Below are 19,618 nucleotides of genomic sequence, written 5' to 3'. Positions count from 1 at the left end.
ATACTAAAGAAAATGGAGGAAAAAGCTAAATCTATGCAAACAGTTAAAGATTTCTTGCAGGTGCAGCCTCCACGCTTCAGCAGAAACTGGCCTTCAAAAAATTGGTCCTTTCCAGCCACGGACAGACCCCAAAGGGGTAGATACAGACGCCCAAGGGGTAGAGGACAACCTCAAGGATCTTACAGAGCCAGGCAATGGCAATCACCAGCCCCAAGAGGTGGAGAAGATAGAATACAGTCATTTAGAAAACAGACGCAATGACTTTCCCCTTTGCCTGCCAAACAAAGCTATAATAGCAGCACCTTTGGGCGGAAGACTAGCCTTATTTTCAAAAAACTGGCACATTGTTACAAAGGACAAATGGATTCTGGATATTATAGACAGAGGCTACAGATTCCACTTCCTCACCCTTCCAAAGATGAGGGGCATGCCAAACCTGCCACAAAATCAATGGGCAGAGGCACAAAAACAAATTTCCGCTCTCATGGATATGAGAGCAATTCAAGAGGTACCTGCAAAAGAACAAGGTCAAGGTTTTTATTCAAGACTATTTCTGGTACCAAGGAAGGACAAAGACTGGAGACCCATCTTAGACCTATCTATTCTAAACACATATCTAGAGGTACCAAAATTCAAGATGCTCACATTACAGCAGCTTCTTCCCATGCTGGGCAAGGAGTCTTGGCTGGTAACGTTGGACCTCAAGGAGGCATACCTGCATGTCCCTATCAGATAAGATTGCAGAAGATACCTCAGATTTCTTGCAGGTTCAACCCATTATCAATTCTGTGCATTGCCCTTTGGCTTATCTACTGCGCCCAGAGTGTTTACGAAATGCCTGGCATCAGTAATTGCTTTCTGCAGACAACGAGGAATACAAATCTACCCATATCTGGACGACTGCCTGATCCAAGCGGACAGCAAGGACATTCTGTTGCAACATCTGGCATTTGTAATAAAACTGTTAACTTGCCTGGGGTACACAGTAAACAAAAAGAAATCAAAACTAATACCCTCTCAACAGATAATTTTCCTGGGTGTCAGCTTAAATACAACGGCCCAGATGGCTTACCTCACGCCAGACAAACAAGGGCAACTGTCTCAATACTTCCAACAAAATGGCAACTTTAACCAGGCTAACTGCAAGGAAAATCCTGCAGGCTCTGGGGTTCATGGCATCTTGCATTCTACTAATACCATTTGCAAAGCTGCATATGAGGAAACTACAATGGTACCTAAAAAACTTATGGTCTCAACACAAACACAGCTTGGAAACAATTTTACCACTCATTCCATGCCTTCAAAAGGAATTTTTTGTGGTGAGCTCAAGCTTGCCAAAGAAACACGGGTCTCCCTTTCTGTATACCACAAGCAAGGCAAGTCATCACAACAGACGCCTCAGACTACGCATGGGGAGCACACATGGCAGACCAGTGCATCCAGGGAAAATGGTCCCAAAAATAAATGCACCTACACATCAACCAAAAGGAGATGCTAGCTGTGCAAAATGCTCTTATGCATTTCAAGGGCCTACTGCAATCGGGCCAGCTATTGATAAGGACAGACAACACCTCAGTCATGTGGTACATTAACAAACAGGGAGGGACGCATTCATACCCCCTATGCAGGCAAGCTATGACCCTGTGGAACACAGCATTGGAATTACAAGTTCAACTACAAGCACAATTCCTGCCAGGGAAGGGAAACACTCTGGCAGACAACTTAAGCAGAAATATGACAGACCCTCACGAATGGAAGTTGCATCCTCAAGTCTTCTCAAAGATAACTCAAGCATGGGGACAGCCAGACATAAATCTATTTGCCTCCCACAGCAATTACCAGTTGAAAAAATTCTGCTCAAGGGCCTATCATCCGCAGGCCTGGAAAGTGGACGCACTATCTTTCAGTTGGACAGCATTGACAGTCTACGCCTTCCCACCTCTACCTCTACTGACCAAAGTCCTATTAAAAACCAGAGCAGAGAGGCCAAAAATGATTCTCATTGCTCCAGACTGGCCACGACAGCACTGGTATCCTCCCCTAAAGAACCTGTCACACTCACCACCATGGATCCTACCTCAAGTTCCTCTTCTGTTGTCACAGCACAACTACAAGATCCTTCACAGCCAGCTCAGAACTCTAATTTAGCTGCATGGAAAATACCTTAATTGGCCAACAGGCTCTCCTCTCCAAGGAGGTACAGGATGTCATCTTGGAGGCCAGGAGACCCTCTACTAGAAAGACCTACTCCGCCAAATGGAAACGATTTTGCTCCTGGAATCAAGCAAAGGGCCAGAATCCTTGGGTAATAAATATACCTCAGATTTTACAGTACTTAGCTGAGATGTTAAACAGTAGCCTTTCCTTCTCTTCCATCAAGATCCACGCTTCAGCAATTTCAGCACAATACAATACGGATCCTCCTTTATTCTCACATCCTCTATTAAGGCAGTTCCTCAGAGGGGCAAAAAATATAAAACCCCCACGGAGACCACCAGCTCCAGCTTGGGACCTCAACTTCATATTGGAGAAACTGACACTTCCTCCTTTTGAGCCGGCCTCTTCAGCAGAGTTACAATACTTGTCTTGGAAAACAGCTTTGCTTCTGGCTATTACCTCAGCACGCAGGGTTTCGGAGTTACAGGCCCTCATGGCTGTGCAACCATTCATCATTTTCCATCAGGATAGGGTTTCCTTACGAACCAACCCTACCTTCATGCCAAAGGTAGTATCCAGTGTGGCTTTGAATCAGACTATTCATTTACCTACCTTTTATCCAAATCCCCAGAACAATGGGGAGAGACTACTCCACTCCTTGGACATTCACAGGCAACTTCGTTATTACTTGGGCAGAACAAAGTCATTCAGGAAATCTGAGCAGCTCTTTGTGTCCTATGCTACAGGTGCTCAAGGAAAGGCTATTTCCAAACAGACTATTTCAAAATGGATAGCCCACTGCATACGCTTTTGTTATTCATTTCATGGAAAATCAGTGCCTGTAGACATCAGATCCCACTCCACCAGGGCTACAGCTACCTCAGCAGCTTTCCTCAGGGGGGTCCCTACCAAGGACATTCTGGAGGCAGCTACTTGAAGTTCAGTGCACACTTTCACCAAGCACTACCACCTTCCACTATACTCAAAATCTAGAGCGGGCTTTGCCACAGCAGTCCTGCAGGGCATTCTAGCCCCTCCTAATTCCGCTTAGTACCAGCCACCCTTACTTAGCTTTGGGATTCTACCCAAGTGTGATGACTGCAGCTGTATGCACGAAGAACATAGTACAGTTTTGTACCTACCATAAATGTAGATGTTCGAGTGCGCATACAGCTGCAGTCCAGGTTACCCTCCCTCCATCCCCTCTTAGGACAGAGCTTATGACACACACCTTTAACATACAACCTATTTGGGTATTCCTATATGGTGTATTTGCTTGCAACTACTATTTTGATTTATCTACTTATGTATGTTTGCATAACATCATGTATTGCCTTCCTTTCTGGGGGCACCTGACATCTGGGGCAAGAAAAACTGAAGAAAATGGCGTCGGCTGCCTCTTTTATACCCCTGTTGCACTGACGTCAGGGAAGAAGTGACGACAACCGACGCCGGACCTAGACTTTGGAATTCGGCCGACCGAGGACCCGCCTGACGGCAGATAACCCAAGTGTGATGACTGCAGTTGTATGCGCACTCGAACATCTACATTTATGGTAGGTACAAAACTGTACTTTGTGTGATGCAGATTGTGCTCTTGTGTATGTTACAGTATATTTGCATTGAAGGGTGCTCCTACACTTCCTACTGCACTTGTATCGACAAAACGTATTGATAGATTTGAGTTGGGCTACATACTGTTCCATTCCCAAAGGAATTTAAGGGTGGAGTGCACTAAGTTTAATATACTAGGCTTTCTGTATGTGTTCTAGTTTATTACTTGGAATTTTTGTGATACTTTGTTGTAGGTGTCACATCCCACCCTTGCAATCCATCATGTATCTTCACATGTCTTTTTTAATGGATTGTTCATTATTGTGGTTATTAGGTACAGTCTTAAGCTTGGTAACTGTTTTCATCGACAAGTCTCATTTGTAGTTAAGAGTACATGTAGTAGAGTAATATTTGTAAGAACCTACTCCTAATTTACTGTAGGCATGAGCTGTGTTATCACCTTATTTACTTGACAAAATTCAGCAACCCAAGATGAACGTACTAAAACAAATAACTTCTTGGAGGCACTGCTCAAGACCTACGGACTAGCAAAATCAACCACAACATCCACTTTTAGCTCTTTCGTTCACTTTAATCAGGAACTTCATCAGAATAACTTTACATCATTAGTCTCAGTGTATAAATACCTCAAACTTAACATGTTATCCAACAGCATAACAAAATCAATTAACTTTGATGTAAAACGGAACTTTCTAAAACCTTCACATACTAAACTATTTTTACATGAGCCACAGGCAAACGTACCTGCTCTTGCTAAACATAATCTAACATTACTATTGGGATGGAACTCAAGTTGTTCTTCTTCTTTCGGCTTTTCCCGGTTAGGGATTGCCACAGCGGAACTCCGGTCCGCTAATGATTGGCAGTAGATTTTTACGGTGCTGAGGTGCCAGCTCGGCACCAACTTTCAACGAAGGCGCGCCCATTTACGCATGTTTTTCAAATGCCAATAGACCGCAGGGAGGACATGCAGACTTCACACAGAAGGCACTCCAGCCGAGAATCGAATGGGAGAACCTCTTGCTGTGAGGCGACAACGCTACCACTGCACCACCGCGGCTTCAGGAAGGGAACTCAAGTAGTGTTTTTAAATTGGTTGCTTTTTTAACAGTGCAGGTACATGAGCAATATTAATATGGTACACTTTCCCCATTTGAATCAGGTTATTGAAATCAAAGGCCACTACAATTGTTCTAGTAAAAATATTATATAATGTAAGTATTTGTAGTACTTGTCATCATTTTTGTATAGGAAAAAGTAAGAAATCTCTCAAAATTAGAGTTAGAAAACATTTAAAAGCCGTCAAAGATAGAACTATGTTAAATGCTTTAAGTAAACATCGCACGGAACAAGGCAATAATAGTTTAGTAGTGTTGGTTTTAGAAAGTTCCATTTTTCAGTTTTGGAACACATCAATGAGCTCCCATTTTATTTATTTTATTTAACATTTGTCTACTGGGAAAATCCAACTTGGAACAAAGCCAATTTTCAGTGGAGACCTGGTGAGAAACGCTCCAGACATGTCTTTGTAATGTGGGAGGAAAGTGGAGTACTTGGAGAAAACCCACACGAATGCAAGGAGCACATGCAGACTCCGCACAGAAGGCACTCCAGCTAAGATTTGAACTGGATAACCTCTTGTTATGAAGCAACAACGCTACCGCTGCACCACTGTGCCATTTAGTAATGGATGTAATAGTTATTAGAGACTCGTGAGTTAGGGTGGTAGATTTTGTTAAGAGCTGATCGAAAACCAGGATTGAATGAACTTATTGATATTAAAAGTTTGTTAAAGTATAGGATTTTATGATAACATAATGAAATAAACTTTTTAGGTTTATAAAGATGTTCTTCATGTTTCACTGTTGCAGTCATCACATTTGGGGTTATCTGCTTGCAGTAGCCCTCAGTCGGCCTGATTAACAAAGTCTTGGGTCCTGCGTCGGTTGTTGTCTCCTCTTCCGTGGCGTCAGGTCGTCAGGGGTATAAAACATGCAGCCGATGCCATTACATCAGTCTTTCTTGCCATGCGGTCCCTGAAGCGGAAGCAGTTCGCAAGTGTCGGTCGGCCGACTCCTGAAATTTTCATTTTCAAGTTTCAGAACCGAAGTCTTCAACTAAAAGCTAAGTACCCCATTTGGGGAAACTTTTTCTTGCGCCTTACCGATGTCAGTAAAAGTAAATAATTGCATTACTTGTGGAAAGCAAATACCTCATAAAGATTTTCATTCGTACTGTATTCCTTGCCTAGGCCCTGACCACGACGTACCTTGCTGTCGGTTTTGTGCCTTATTTAAACCACGGGCTGTCCATCATCGGTATATTTACGCTTCTAAATATTTTGGTGCTCTGTTCAATTATCCAGATATGTCTTCAGTCAGCCATCCAACTCGCGCCATTCCGAAAAAACGCAAAGATAAAGACAGGCCGCCTAGGTCCAAAGCTGCCGACGACGCTTCTCCTAAGCCAGTCACCAGTTCGCCGGTACTCAGTGAGGCACTTTCGCAGCCCGTGATATCCGCTACTTCTGATTCACAGGCCTCTACTGAGACCCATTCGGAGTCCAGTATGCCACGAGATGCTTCAACTGTGGAACCTGCGGATGTCTCTACCTTGGATGGGTCCGGAGCCGCTGTGCAGGCACTGGCTTCTGAGGGTGTATTCAGGCCTACTGACTTGCATATTAAACCAACGCCATTTCTTCTTCAAGGCCTAAATCTTGAACCATGCCTAGAAAACTGACACCCAGACTGCATGGTCAGGCCTCTATGCCTAAAAAACAAATGATAAGAATGGCTGAAGACCTTATTAATTTAATTAGGGGAAACCAGCCTTCCCCCTCTAAGAGACCTAGGACTGAGTTTGTTTATGATTCTTCTAACCAGGATTCTGAATTTTCTGTTTCCTCTGATGACCAGGATTTACCCTTATCCTCCAGTGAGGATTCTGATGCAGAGGACTCTATTCCCTCTGCTTCCCCCCCCAGAGGGTTTCTCTTTTGGTGAAACCTTGCATACTCTCAGGGAGCATTTCCATTGGGAAAGTCAGGATTTCTCTTGATTCTCAAAAGAGGCTTAGGGATTTCTTACTCCTGCCCCAGCACAGGCCTTTAGCCATACCTCCTGTACTAGACATTGTTGATGATGCATTTGCAGAATCTAGCTTGGCCCCTGACTCTCTAACTCCTGCTCCCAGAAAACCTGATAGATATTACAGGGTCTCTGACTCTCACAAGTTCCTTTTTAAAAATCCTACTGCGGATCCTGAGACCATTTCACAGTGGCCCAAGGGCATTAAAGCCACTACTGCCAAAATCCTACCCCCTCTGATAGAGACTCCAGGGTGCTGGATAGATGGAGTAAGAAGGTATACACTTCTGCAGCTTTGGCCATTAGGGCCTTAAACTGCCAGTTTCATATGTTAAAGTATCAGCAGCATATTACTGAATTGTTAAACAGAAAATGATGTTGATTCCTGATTGTACTGAAAATAAGGATTTTACAGGATTTATTGCATTCAGCTGAACAAGTTGGAAAACATACTTTGCAATGTGGTTTTGATTCTCTAGAGACATCTTTCAGGGCTGCTGTAACTGGGTCTGTACTTAGAAGGCATGCTTGGCTTAAGGAGCAATCCCTACCAGATCATGTTAAAGCAAAATTACTGAATGCTTCCCTAAACCAGGACCGCCTGTTTGGCAACAAGGCAGAAGAAGTCCTTAAAAAGATGGAAGAAAAAGCTTAATCTATGCAAACTGTTAAAGATTTTTTACAAGTGCAACTTCCAAGATTTAGTAGGCATTGGCCTTCCAGGAATTGGCCCTTTCCTGCCTCTTCCAGACCTTCTCAGTCCAAACCCAGATACAGCAGAGCTCCCAGGCTGCAGTCCCAGGGTACGCACAGGACTAAGCAGTGGGGGGCCTCCACTTCCAAATCTGGGAGCAATAAAACTCCCCTCTATGGTAAACTGTCTCAATGACTTCTTTTTAAAACTTCCACGCATTTATCAACAGACTGCCCCTTTGGGGGGAAATATTGCTCTTCATGCAAAGAACTGGGAACTCATTACCCAGGACAAATGAGTTTTAAATATAGTGTCCCAGGGATACAGATTTCACTTCCACACGTTGCCAACACCAAGCGGGTGGCCAGATCTACCCAAAAATCAGTGGGCAGAGGCCCAAAAGCAAGTACTTTCTCTCTTAAACATGGGGGTTATTCAATTGGTACTAGAAGAGGAAAAGGGACAAGGTTTCTACTCAAGACTTTTCCTGGTACCCAGAAAAGACAATTCATGGCATCCTATCCTGGACCGGTCTACTCTAAACACCTTTTTGGTGATTCCAAAATTCAAGATGCTGACTCTTCACCAGTTGCTTCCTATGCTAGGCAAAGATGCCTGGTTGGCAACACTAGATTTAAAAGAAGCATACCTGCACATCCCAATCAGGGAATCTTGCAGAAGATACCTACGCTTCAAAGCAGGCTACACGCACTATCAGTTCTCTGCACTGCCCTTTGGCTTATCTACTGCGCCCAGGGTATTCACAAAGTGCCTAGCTCCAGTTATTGCATTTTGCAGGCAAAGAAATATTCAAATATACCCATACCTGGACGATTGTCTAATTCAGGCAGAAAGCCAGGACATACTTTTGAATCATCTGGCCTTTGTACAAAGGGTGCTTACTTGTCTGGGGTACACCATAAACGAAAAGAAATCACACCGGGTACCCTGTCAACAAATTATATTCCTGAGAGCAAACTTGAAAACAACTTCCCACATGGCTTTCCTCATGCCAGAGAAACAAATTCATTTGACAACCTACTTCAAACAAGTGACCAGAAAAACCCTGCTATCTGCAAGGCAAATACTGCAAGCCTTGGGGTTCATGGCCTCCTGCATTCTTCTAATTCCATATGCAAGACTGCATATGAGGAAACTACAATGGTATCTAAAAAGCCTATGGTGTCAACATTCTCAGGATCTAGAAGCAATGATTCCTATAATACCTTGCCTACGCCTAGAGTTCCTTTGGTGGGCAGAGGCCTGCCACCAAAACAAGGGACTACCATTCACACCTCCCCCTGCCACCCAAACCTTAACAGACGCATCAGACTATGCATGGGGGGCTCACCTGGCAGGGAAGTGCATTCAGGGCAAATGGAACCGAAGTCAAATGCACCTGCATATCAATCAAAAAGAAATGTTAGCTGTACAGAATGCTCTGACAGCCTTCAAGGGCCACATTCTTCCAGGACAATTAATGGTAAAGACGGACAACACCACTGTTATGTGGTACATAAAGAAGCAGGGAGGTACACATTTTTACCCCCTCTGCAGACTAGCCATGGCATTGTGGAACACAGCCTTGAGCTACCAAGTGCATCTACAAGCTCAATTCCTGCCAGGGAAATTACATACACTGGCAGACGGACTAAGCAGAAACCTCATGGACCCACACGAGTGGAAACTGGAACCAAGGATTTTCAACATGTTGACAAGCAAATGGGGTGCCCAGATATAGACCTGTTTGCCTCCCCCCAGAACTACCAATTGGACAAATTTTGCACAAGAACTCCCCACAAGCAAGCCTGGAAAGTGGATGCTCTGTCCTTCAGCTGGTAAAACCTATCAGTCTATGCCTTCCCCCCTCTGCTCTGCTCTCCAAAGTACTACTAAAGATCAAACAGGACAAACCAAGGACGATTTTGATTGCACCAGACTGGCCACGCCAACACTAGTACCCCCTCTTGCACAGTGTGTCACGGTTGGCCCCATGGCACCTGCCTCAGACTCCTTCCCTGTTGTCTCAGCAGGAGAACCAGATTCTGCACCCTCAGCTTCCAACACTGAACCTAGCAGCCTGGCTAATTACCTAATCTCTCCTTTACCATCCCTCAGTAAACCAGTGATGGATATCATTTTGAAGGCATGGAGGCCTAGTACTAGAAAGTCTTATGCTGAAAAATGGAAAATATTCTGTGCCTGGAACCAATCTCAAGGGAGGAGCACAGCAGCGCCCAATTTACCTCAGATTTTACAATACCTAACTGAGATGCTTCGCAAGGGCCTGTCTTTTTCCTCCATCAAAATTCATGCCTCAGCCATTTCAGCTCATTACAACACAGAACCTCCCCTCTTCTCTCATCCACTGCTCAAGCAGTTCCTCAGAGGGGCCAAAAATTTAAGACCACCCAGGAGAACTCCATCCCCAGCCTGGGACATTAACTTTGTCTTGGAGAAACTCACTCTTCCTCCTTTCGAGCCAGCTGCTACTGCAGATTTAAAATTTCTTTCTGGGAAAACAGCCTTCCTTTTAGCAATTACTTCAGCAAGAAGGGTATCTGAATTACAGGCCCTTATGGCAGTGGAGCCTTTCATCATCTTTCATGCGGACAGGGTGTCCCTCAGAACCAATCCATCCTTCATGCCCAAGTTGGTATCCAGTGTGGCTCTTAATCAGTCCATTTATTTGCCAACCTTCTTTCCTAATCCGCAGAACAAAGGGGAATGGATACTGCACTCCTTAGATGTGCACAGACAACTTAGATTCTACTTGGACAGGACTAAACCTCAAAGGAAATCTGAACAACTGCTGCTGGCATTTGCTGCAGGGGCAGAGGAGAAGGCTATTTCAAAGCAAACCATTTCTAAATGGATAGGCCATTGCATTCATTTCTGCTATAAGCACCATGGAAAACCTGTCCCACAGGGGATCAGACCCCACTCAACCAGGGCTGCATCTACCTCTGCAGCCTTTCTCAGAGGCATCGCTACCAGGGATATCCTAGAAGCTGCTACCTGGAGTTCTGCACATATTTTCACCAAGCATTATCATTTGCCAATTTTCTCTAAATCCAGAGCTGGCTTTGCCACTGCAGTCTTGCAGGGCCTTATAGCTGGTCGTAATGCTATCTAAATTCCTCCTCCCAACCTTAGCTTTGGGAATCTACCCAAATGTGATGACTGCAACAGTGAAACACGAAGAACATAGTACAGTTGTGTACACTTACCATAAATGTAGATGTTCGAGTGTATTCACTGTTGCAGTTCTGGTTACCCTCCCAGCCCCCTGACTTCTTTTGGCTATACCTCTACTTTCTTTTACTATGCTTAAAAGCTTTTTGGTGTATTTGCTTTTTTGTTGGAGGTATAGCCTTATATATTTAATTGCTTCCCATTAGGGGGGCGCCTGACATTTGGGGCAAGAAAAACTGATGTAATGGCGTTGGCTGCATGTTTCATACCCCTGACGTCATGGAAGAGGAGACAGCAACCGACGCAGGACCCAAGATTTTGTTAATCAGGCTGACTGAGGGCTACTGCAAGCAGATAACCCCAAATGTGATGACTGCAACAGTGAATACACTCGAACATCTGCATTTATGGTAAGTGTACACAACTGTACTTTCTGCTATTTGTTATACAACAATGTTTTGTACAGTACTAATAGAATTTTTTAAATATAATAAGGTTGAATGAATGAAGTTTTTAAATACAGGAAGGATGAGTCATTGTTGTTTTTAATTAACAATTATTACATCAAAGTTAATTGATTGTGTTATGCTGTTGGATAACATGTTAAGTTTGAGATATTTATACACTGAGGTTAATGATGTAAAGTTGTTCTAATGAAGTTCCTAATTAAAGTGAACGAAAGTGCTAAAAGTGGGTGTTGTGGTTGATTTTACTAGTCCTTAGGTCATGAGCAGTGCTTCTAAGAAGTTAGCTGTTTACATGACCGTTCGATTGATAGGTGAGAGCTTTTTTAACAGATGATATTTGCTTTGCATGCCAACTGGTAGATAACCAAGTTAAAAAGTTATAGAGACAAAATTATATATCCTGGCAAATAAATGATTGAGCTGGTCCATGCTGTAACGACATGCTTGTCCATTTATACCAGGGCTGCAGGGATAATACAGCAGGTGACTACTGTGATGTGTGCACCCCTGGATACTACGGCAGAATTACAGGATCCATTAGCGACTGCTCTCTCTGTGCTTGTCCTAGGCCTGGCTCTGGCAGGTAAGATAACCGCATACATTATGCAGTTTAGACTGTACCCATGAAGCTGTGCATATTTTTTTACTGCAGAGCTTGGAACATTATGTTTTTTGTAGCTCAGTGATGTATTTATTTTGTTTCCTCTTTAACTATGGGAAGTGCATGCTATGTGAAACAATAAACTGACATTTACAACTGATCATTTTAGTGTCTGACCATGGTCTGTACTACTCAGCGTCTCTTAGTTTGGTGTCTTTAAAGTACTTTCGGACAGTATCACACATCATGTAAAGATGTAGAGCACCAGGATCATTAGGTATGAAGAATGTTTTACAAAGTTCTTTGCTTTAAAGAAATGGTGTATCAAAGGGATGTCTGTTTTTGACTCTGAAATATTTGCAGTAAAAAATATAAGTCACATTTTGTGATAGAAGCTTTTGATTTAAGACTACCGACTCATAAACTGGTAAAGACTTATTTTTCTAAGAGTTTCTGTTCTTTTCCTAGTACAAAGTATCACAAGAACATCATCCCTGGTATAAAAATAAAAGAATTAAGCCGCGGTGGTGCAGCAGAAGCATTGTTGCCTCACAGCAAGAGGTTCTCCTGTTCGATTCTCGGCTGGAGTGCCTTCTGTGTGGAGTCTGCATGTCCTCGCCACGGTCGAGTGGCATTCGAAAGACATGCGTGAATGGGCTTGCCTTCGCTGAAGGTTGGGCGTTGGGCTGGCAGCTCGGCACCATAAAAATCTACTGCCAATCATTAGCGGACCGGAGTTCCGCTGTGGCAACCCCTAACTGGGAAAAGCCAAAAAGACAAACAACAACTTCCTCTACTTTCATGGCTGCCTCCACATGAGCTCTGTTTCAGCCTGTTTTTCTCTGTTATTCTCTGTTACCAGGACTGTTGTATTTGTTACATTATACACTAGATGTTGACTCACACCCCATTATATCTCTACATGCTGGATGTTGGCCCACACCCCATTATATCTCTACATACTGGATGGTGACCCTCACCCCATTATATCTGTACATACTGTTAGTTGACCCACACCCCATTATCTCTGTACATACTGGTTGTTGACTCACACCCCATTATATCTGTATATACTGGATGTTGACCCACACCCCATTATATCTGTACATACTGGTTGTTGACCCACACCCCATTATCTCTGTACATACTGGATGTTGACTTGCACCCCATTATATCTGTACATACTGGATGGTGAGCCTCACCCCCATTGTACCTGTATGTACTGGATGTTGACCCACACCCCATTATACCTGTAAATACTGGATGTTGACCCACACCCTATTATATCTCTACATACTGGATGTTGGCCTACACCCCATTATGTTTCTACATACTGGGTGTTGACGCAAACCCCATTATCTCTGTACATACTGGATGTTGACCCACACCTCATTATATCTCTACATAGTGGATGGTGACCCACACTCCATTATATGTCCTTCTATTCACATGTTGCAGTATTCTTACTTGTGGGATCCTCCGCCTCAGGTGACCCGAACGTCCGGCTCTTATGCCAAAGCTTAAGCCTTGTTGTTGTCAGGTGTGTGGGATGTCACACGCAGGGCCATAAACCGTGGGCCATAAATGTGACATCCGCATGCACAGACCTCAGAATTCTCTGCCGCAGTCGAACGTCAGCTTTCTCATTTTGCTCCACTTTTTGAAAGGCGATACAGATAAGTACCCCATGGGGAAATCTTCCTTATTTTCACTTAGGCTTAAGTTGCTGTTGCTCTTTTATAGCTGATGTCATCTAGGAAGGGAAAATGTAAGTGCGGTCAGCAAATTCAGCACAAGGATTCCCTTGAGCTTTGTCTTTTCTACTTAGGTCAATCCCATGACCCTACAACCTGTAATATTTGTCAGTCGTTTGTCCCTAAAACCCTACACAGTCATCTAGCAGCCCTTAAATTTTTTGTGGAAAACCAACAACTCAAGCATTTGGCCCTAGGTATGGAGACTGAACCGGCCATCAAGGTGGAGCCGCCTAAAAGGAAGGCCAAGGTTTCAAGGCCTTCTATTGCTGCGCCTCCAATGCTTGACTTTCCGCCAGCTACCGGTCTAGTGGCTGAAGGATGTCCGGAAGAATTGCCGACTTTGGCAAGAAGCAGCTCTAGAGTCTCCAGTTGGCACGTCCGCAGAGGTTACGGTGACTTCGGCCTCCACCAATGTCGAGGGGGAACCAGACTTGACTAGACAGCTGCCTATACTTTCAGACAAGGACTCCTCGGCCACAGGCCTGACTTCTGATACTAGGCCTTCTCCTTCTCACACAACTTTAAAGGCAACCCCTGTGAAGAGAAAACAAGAAACTAAACATCTGTCTACCAGAACAGAAGACCAGCCAGACTGGCAAACCTTTTCCCAGTCCTTGGTTCAGGCCTTTATGGTCCTCAGGCCTACTGCCTCTCATACCCCAGCCCTGCCTACCCTTAGCACTAGGCCAGCCTCAGCTGCTTCCATCCCCTTAGCTCACACTCAGGAGGAAGACTCCTCTTCCTCATCCTCGGATTAGTAACTCACATACACTTCTCAGCTGGCACTTCCCATGGAGTACTGTTCTCCAGATGAAGACTCTGTGGAAGGAGACTCCCTACCTGAAGATATTACCTTTGGGGAAACTCTCTCCAAGATGGAGTACTTCAAGTGGGATACCACTCAAATGTCTGAGGTGCAAAGGAGATATTTTGAGCTCCTACAGATGGAGTCTCCATCTCCCTCTGCTATTGCCCCTCTGACTCCAGCTTACCTGGATGCTTTTCCTTCAGCCTGTAAGACCCCTGAATCCCAGCCTCCAGTCCTTAAAATTCCGGATAGTTTCTACAAAGTCCCTGATAACCACAATCACCTGACAGACCCATCTGTCATTGCAGTGGCTCCAGATAAGCAATCCAGTCAGATTCCTTCCTCCTCCCTTTTGCCATCAGACAAAGACAGCAAAGTGATGGACAAACTGGGAAAAAAGATTTATACTTCATCTACCCTGACCTTTAGGACCATTAATTACCAGATACATACTGTTAAATATGCATTGGACCTAGTCTCTCAGGCATCTTCATTGTTGTCTTCCTTGCCTGATTCCCCTACCAAACCCCAGGTTACCTCTAAGCTCTCCTTAGCAGCACAAGTTGCTAGACATTCTATAAATGCAGCTGTGATGCTGAGGCTCCAGCCAGATCAGCTGCCTCAGCCTCTGTACTGCGCAGGTATTCCTCGCAAAGACTAAAACCCCTCCTGGATGATTTCAAAAACAAGATCTTAGATGCTCCCCTGGACAATAAATTCCACTTCCAGATGTTGACCCACATCCCATTATATCTCACCATACTGGATGTTGACCCACACCCCATTATATCTCTACATGCTGGATGTTGACCCACACCCCATTATATCTCTGCATGCTGGTTGTTGACCCACACCCCATTATATCTCTACATACTGGATGTTGGCCCACACCCCATTGTACTTGTACATACTGGATATTGACCCACACCCCATTATATCTGTACCTACTGGTTGTTGACCCACACCCCATTATATCTCTACATGCTGGATGTTGACCCACACCCCATTATATCTCTACATACTGGTTGTTGACCCACACCCCATTATATCTCTACATGCTGGATGTTGGCCCCCACCCCATTGTACTTGTACATACTGGTTGTTGACCCACACCCCATTATATCTCTACATGCTGGATGTTGACCCACACCCCATTATATCTCTACATACTGGTTGTTGACCCACACCCCATTATATCTCTACATACTGGTTGTTGACCCACACCCCATTATATCTCTACATGCTGGATTTAGGCCCACACCCCATTGTACTTATACATACTGGCTGTTGACCCACACCCCAGTATATCTCTACTTGCTGGATGTTAACCCACACCCCATTATATCTCTACTTGCTGGATGTTAACCCACACCCCATCATATCTCTACATGCTGGATGTTGGCCCACACCCCATTGTTACATGTACATACTGGATATTGACCCACACCCCATTATATCTCTGCATACTAGATGTTGACTCACACCCCATTATATCTCTACATGCTGGATGTTGACCCACACCCCATTATATCTGTACATACTGGTTGTTGACCCACACCCCATTATATCTCTGCATACTAGATGTTGACTCACACCCCATTATATCTGTGCATACTGGATATTGACCCACACCCCATTGTACGTGTATATATTGGATATTGAGCCACATCCCACTGTACCTCTACATACTGGATGTTGAACACCAACTCATTGTACCTGTAAGTGCTGCATGTTGATCCACAACCCACTGTACCACTACATACTGGATTTTGAACCTCACCCTGTTATACTTTTTTCTGTGGTGGAATTGTATTTATTTCACTTTTCTGTGTCTAGCATAGTGTTTTGAATTAGTTTTTCTGTGTTATTTTCTGCCAGAAAAGTAACTTCTGTGGACCGGTAGCGTTTACTGGCAATTACTGCTTGTCTTCTCCAGGAAAGAGGCACCATTTTCGGTGTAACCATGGAACAGACTATCAGTTCCACAGTCTGTCCTTTTTCCTGCTGCAAAAAGAAAAAATTAAACAGTCTTAGCCCTCACAATAGGCTAGCAGTTTGTCTCAGCCACAGGTGGGTGACTCTGCTGTGGTCATTTATTGTACCTCAGACCACGCATCATTTACCCCAGATCTCTCTGATGTAGCTTTTACAGCCACTATGGACTGGGGTCAGCCAGTTCCTCTGCTGCTGTTGGGGTTCCCTCAGTGAGCAATGGAGAGCCACTCTTGTCAGTCCTGAGAGAGGGAACAGGGACGTTTTCTGTGTTGTGTCAGAATGCTGTGCACATTCTTGGGGAAGCAGAGGCTGCCATTAGTAACATATTTGGCCCCATTTTTCCTGCCAAAAAGATACAGAAAACCATTGGTGCATCTAGTCGTCCTCACGTTTCTTTGACTAGGAGTAGTTTTCTGGGTTTAGCTCATTTTTTAATTCAGGCTGTTGATCCTTCTTGCAGTGTAGTTTCTGGTAAAATAAAGGTATTGTTCTTTCTCTGAAGAAATTGAAGATACTGAATCTGAATAAGTTGCAGGGATGGATGCAGTTTTCTCTCTCAGATGTCTGATTGTCCCTATGGGGTTTCTGTTTCTCTGAAACTATTGTTAGACAGTGCCATTATTTTCAGTAGGAGAACACTTGGGTGTCTCTGTCCCTCACAAAATACTATCAGCTGTTACACAAGTATTTCTAGAGCCCACTGCCATTCACAGGATGTGTGTGTTACTGCCTGTACTTTTCCTGATAGTCAGCCAGCTGCCCAAAAAAGGCAGATAGCTGTATAAAGTTCCTCAGTCTTTTAAGTATATATACACTGTTCCCAAACCTGACCCAACAACTGTAGCTTTAGTTGATCCCACTGCTGCTAAGCAGTTGATTAATTCCAGTCCTTATCTTTCTGATAAAAATGGGAAAATTATTTATATGTATTGGAAAAGTGTATACTTCTACAGATTTGTTTTTTTAGAATTTCAAATTGTCAGGCTCATATGTTAGTTTGTTCTGACAAGTTGTAAAATTAATGAAAGAACAGGCAAATGGATCTCAGCAGTAACGAACCAGGCAGGTAATCCTTAACGCAATTTATTAAAATAGCAGCACACAGCGTTTTCGCTACTCAAACAAGGTAGCTTCCTCCGAGTGAATGGGAATACAAAAAATAGGGTTGGTTAAAAACAAGAGAGTGAACACGTCACTTCCTAACCACACAAGGAGAACTTAAAGTGGCATTAACATCATAACAGCCTGTAGGAATAAAACACTATTTAAATACAGGCATGGTTAAAACCTTTACAGGAAGAAAAGGTATTTCGAATTTCAAAACAAAGGGTATTAACTGATATCAGCCTATATAAGAAATATCATAGACACGTAAATAAATAAATATATATAAAATAAATAAGCAAAACAAGAATATTTATATTTATATTAGTGTATGCTAGTATAGGCATGAATACAAAAGGCAACATTCTAATTAAATAAGTATAAAAACATGCTGTGTGACAGCAGGTACAAAACAAGTGCAGTACTGCTCAAAAAATGGGAAATAAAAATAATATAAATATAATAAATAAATGTATGTAAAGAAACAAGTCAAAAAACTACCTAAAATATGACTTGTACTTTAAGTGGGCAGAAATATTACAATTATCGTTAAGCCCTGGTGGATTCATATTTTAGGTAGTTTTTTGACTTGTTTCTTTACATACATTTATTTATTATATTTATATTATTTTTATTTCCCATTTTTTGAGCAGTACTGCACTTGTTTTGTACCTGCTGTCACACAGCATGTTTTTATACTTATTTAATTAGAATGTTGCCTTTTGTATTCATGCCTATACTAGCATACACTAATATAAATATAAATATTCTTGTTTTGCTTATTTATTTTATATATATTTATTTATTTACGTGTCTATGATATTTCTTATATAGGCTGATATCAGTTAATAGCCTTTGTTTTGAAATTCAAAATACCTTTTCTTCCTGTAAAGGTTTTAACCATGCCTGTATTTAAATAGTGTTTTATTCCTACAGGCTGTTATGATGTTAATGCCACTTTAAGTTCTCCTTGTGTGGTTAGGAAGTGACGTGTTCACTCTCTTGTTTTTAACCAACCCTATTTTTTGTATTCCCATTCACTCTGAGGAAGCTACCTTGTTTGAGTAGCGAAAACGCTGTGTGCTGCTATTTTAATAAATTGCGTTAAGGATTACCTGCCTGGTTCGTTACTGCTGAGATCCATTTGCCTGTTCTTTCATCAGTTTGTTTTGCTTCGCGTTTCACATAAGTTGTAAAATTAGGAAGAATGCTTTATCTGCATTTGTTATGAGGAAAATAACTTTCTAGCTTCTTCTGTTGTACAGGTCAGTTGCTCATTATTTGCAGTGTGTGTGTGACTCTGTTGATGCTTTTTCCAGGGCTGTGGCCTCTGGTACTGTTTTCTGAGGGGTTGTAATGCTGCTTTCTCAGAACCTCCCAGTGATGTTAAAAATGAGATTTTAAATTATTATTCATTGTTTGGCTCTTCTGCTGCAGAGATGATCAAAACAGTGAAGAAAGGTGCAAGCTGATCCAGGGAACCTCTTAAGATTTGTCAGCTTTCCTTTTCCAGTTTCCCAAGGGATTTTCTGTCTTGTCATCCAACTTTGACAAAAAACAGAATAAACAGCCTCAACAGACTTCAGGTAATCTGGCATGTTAGAAGAAATAGCAGGCGGTTTCTAAACAGAAATTTCAAACCTTCCAAAACCAAGAATAGGCCAACAAGTCTGAATGACTAATCAAGAAACGTTATGACCCCCTCCCACCCTGGCCCTATTTTTCTACCAGAAAGTCTGAATCTCCATTTTTCTCTTTGGCAACAGATTGATCTGAAGTAGGAGATTCATTTGTCTGCAACCTGTGGGTTATGGATCCGATATTGGATCCGAACCGGCATGGTTTACCAGCTATGGATCCAAGCTCTCAGCTCCTCCCCTCACCCATAATACCCTGCTCTACCCTCATGACCTCAGATCTCGTTTGCCGCGCATGGTGACCAGATTGTTTTCCAGCTCTCCAGCTAAGTGCTAGTTTAAGTGTTTAAATTGTAAAATTTAAAGATTTTTTTGGTTGATTTGTGTGAAAGTGTAGGTTTCCCTTTTGGTATTATTACTTTTTTTAGTGTTTAAGCTAAAAGTTATATCCCTCCCCTCGCTGGTAGCATAGTGTGTGTGTTGGGCCTGTGAGTGATTTTTGTTTTTTCTTTAGTTACTTACTTTAGTTATAGTAACTG

At 43.0% G+C, this 19,618-nt stretch overlaps 1 protein-coding gene across 1 annotated transcript in view; it reads left to right on the top strand.

The window, feature by feature from the left end:
- Positions 1-19,618, top strand: part of LAMA1 (laminin subunit alpha 1) — a 3,417,884-nt gene that overhangs the window by 1,600,642 nt on the left and 1,797,624 nt on the right. The window contains exon 23 of the mRNA XM_044066516.1: positions 11,639-11,760. Coding sequence (XP_043922451.1) covers positions 11,639-11,760 — 122 coding nt within the window. The remainder of the gene's footprint in view (positions 1-11,638; positions 11,761-19,618) is intronic.

The sequence above is a fragment of the Protopterus annectens genome, chromosome 3.part1 (assembly GCF_019279795.1).
Source record: "Protopterus annectens isolate FY-2018-M chromosome 3.part1, PAN1.0, whole genome shotgun sequence".
NCBI lineage: Eukaryota > Metazoa > Chordata > Ceratodontiformes > Protopteridae > Protopterus > Protopterus annectens.
This window is presented reverse-complemented; position numbering and strand designations above follow the sequence as displayed.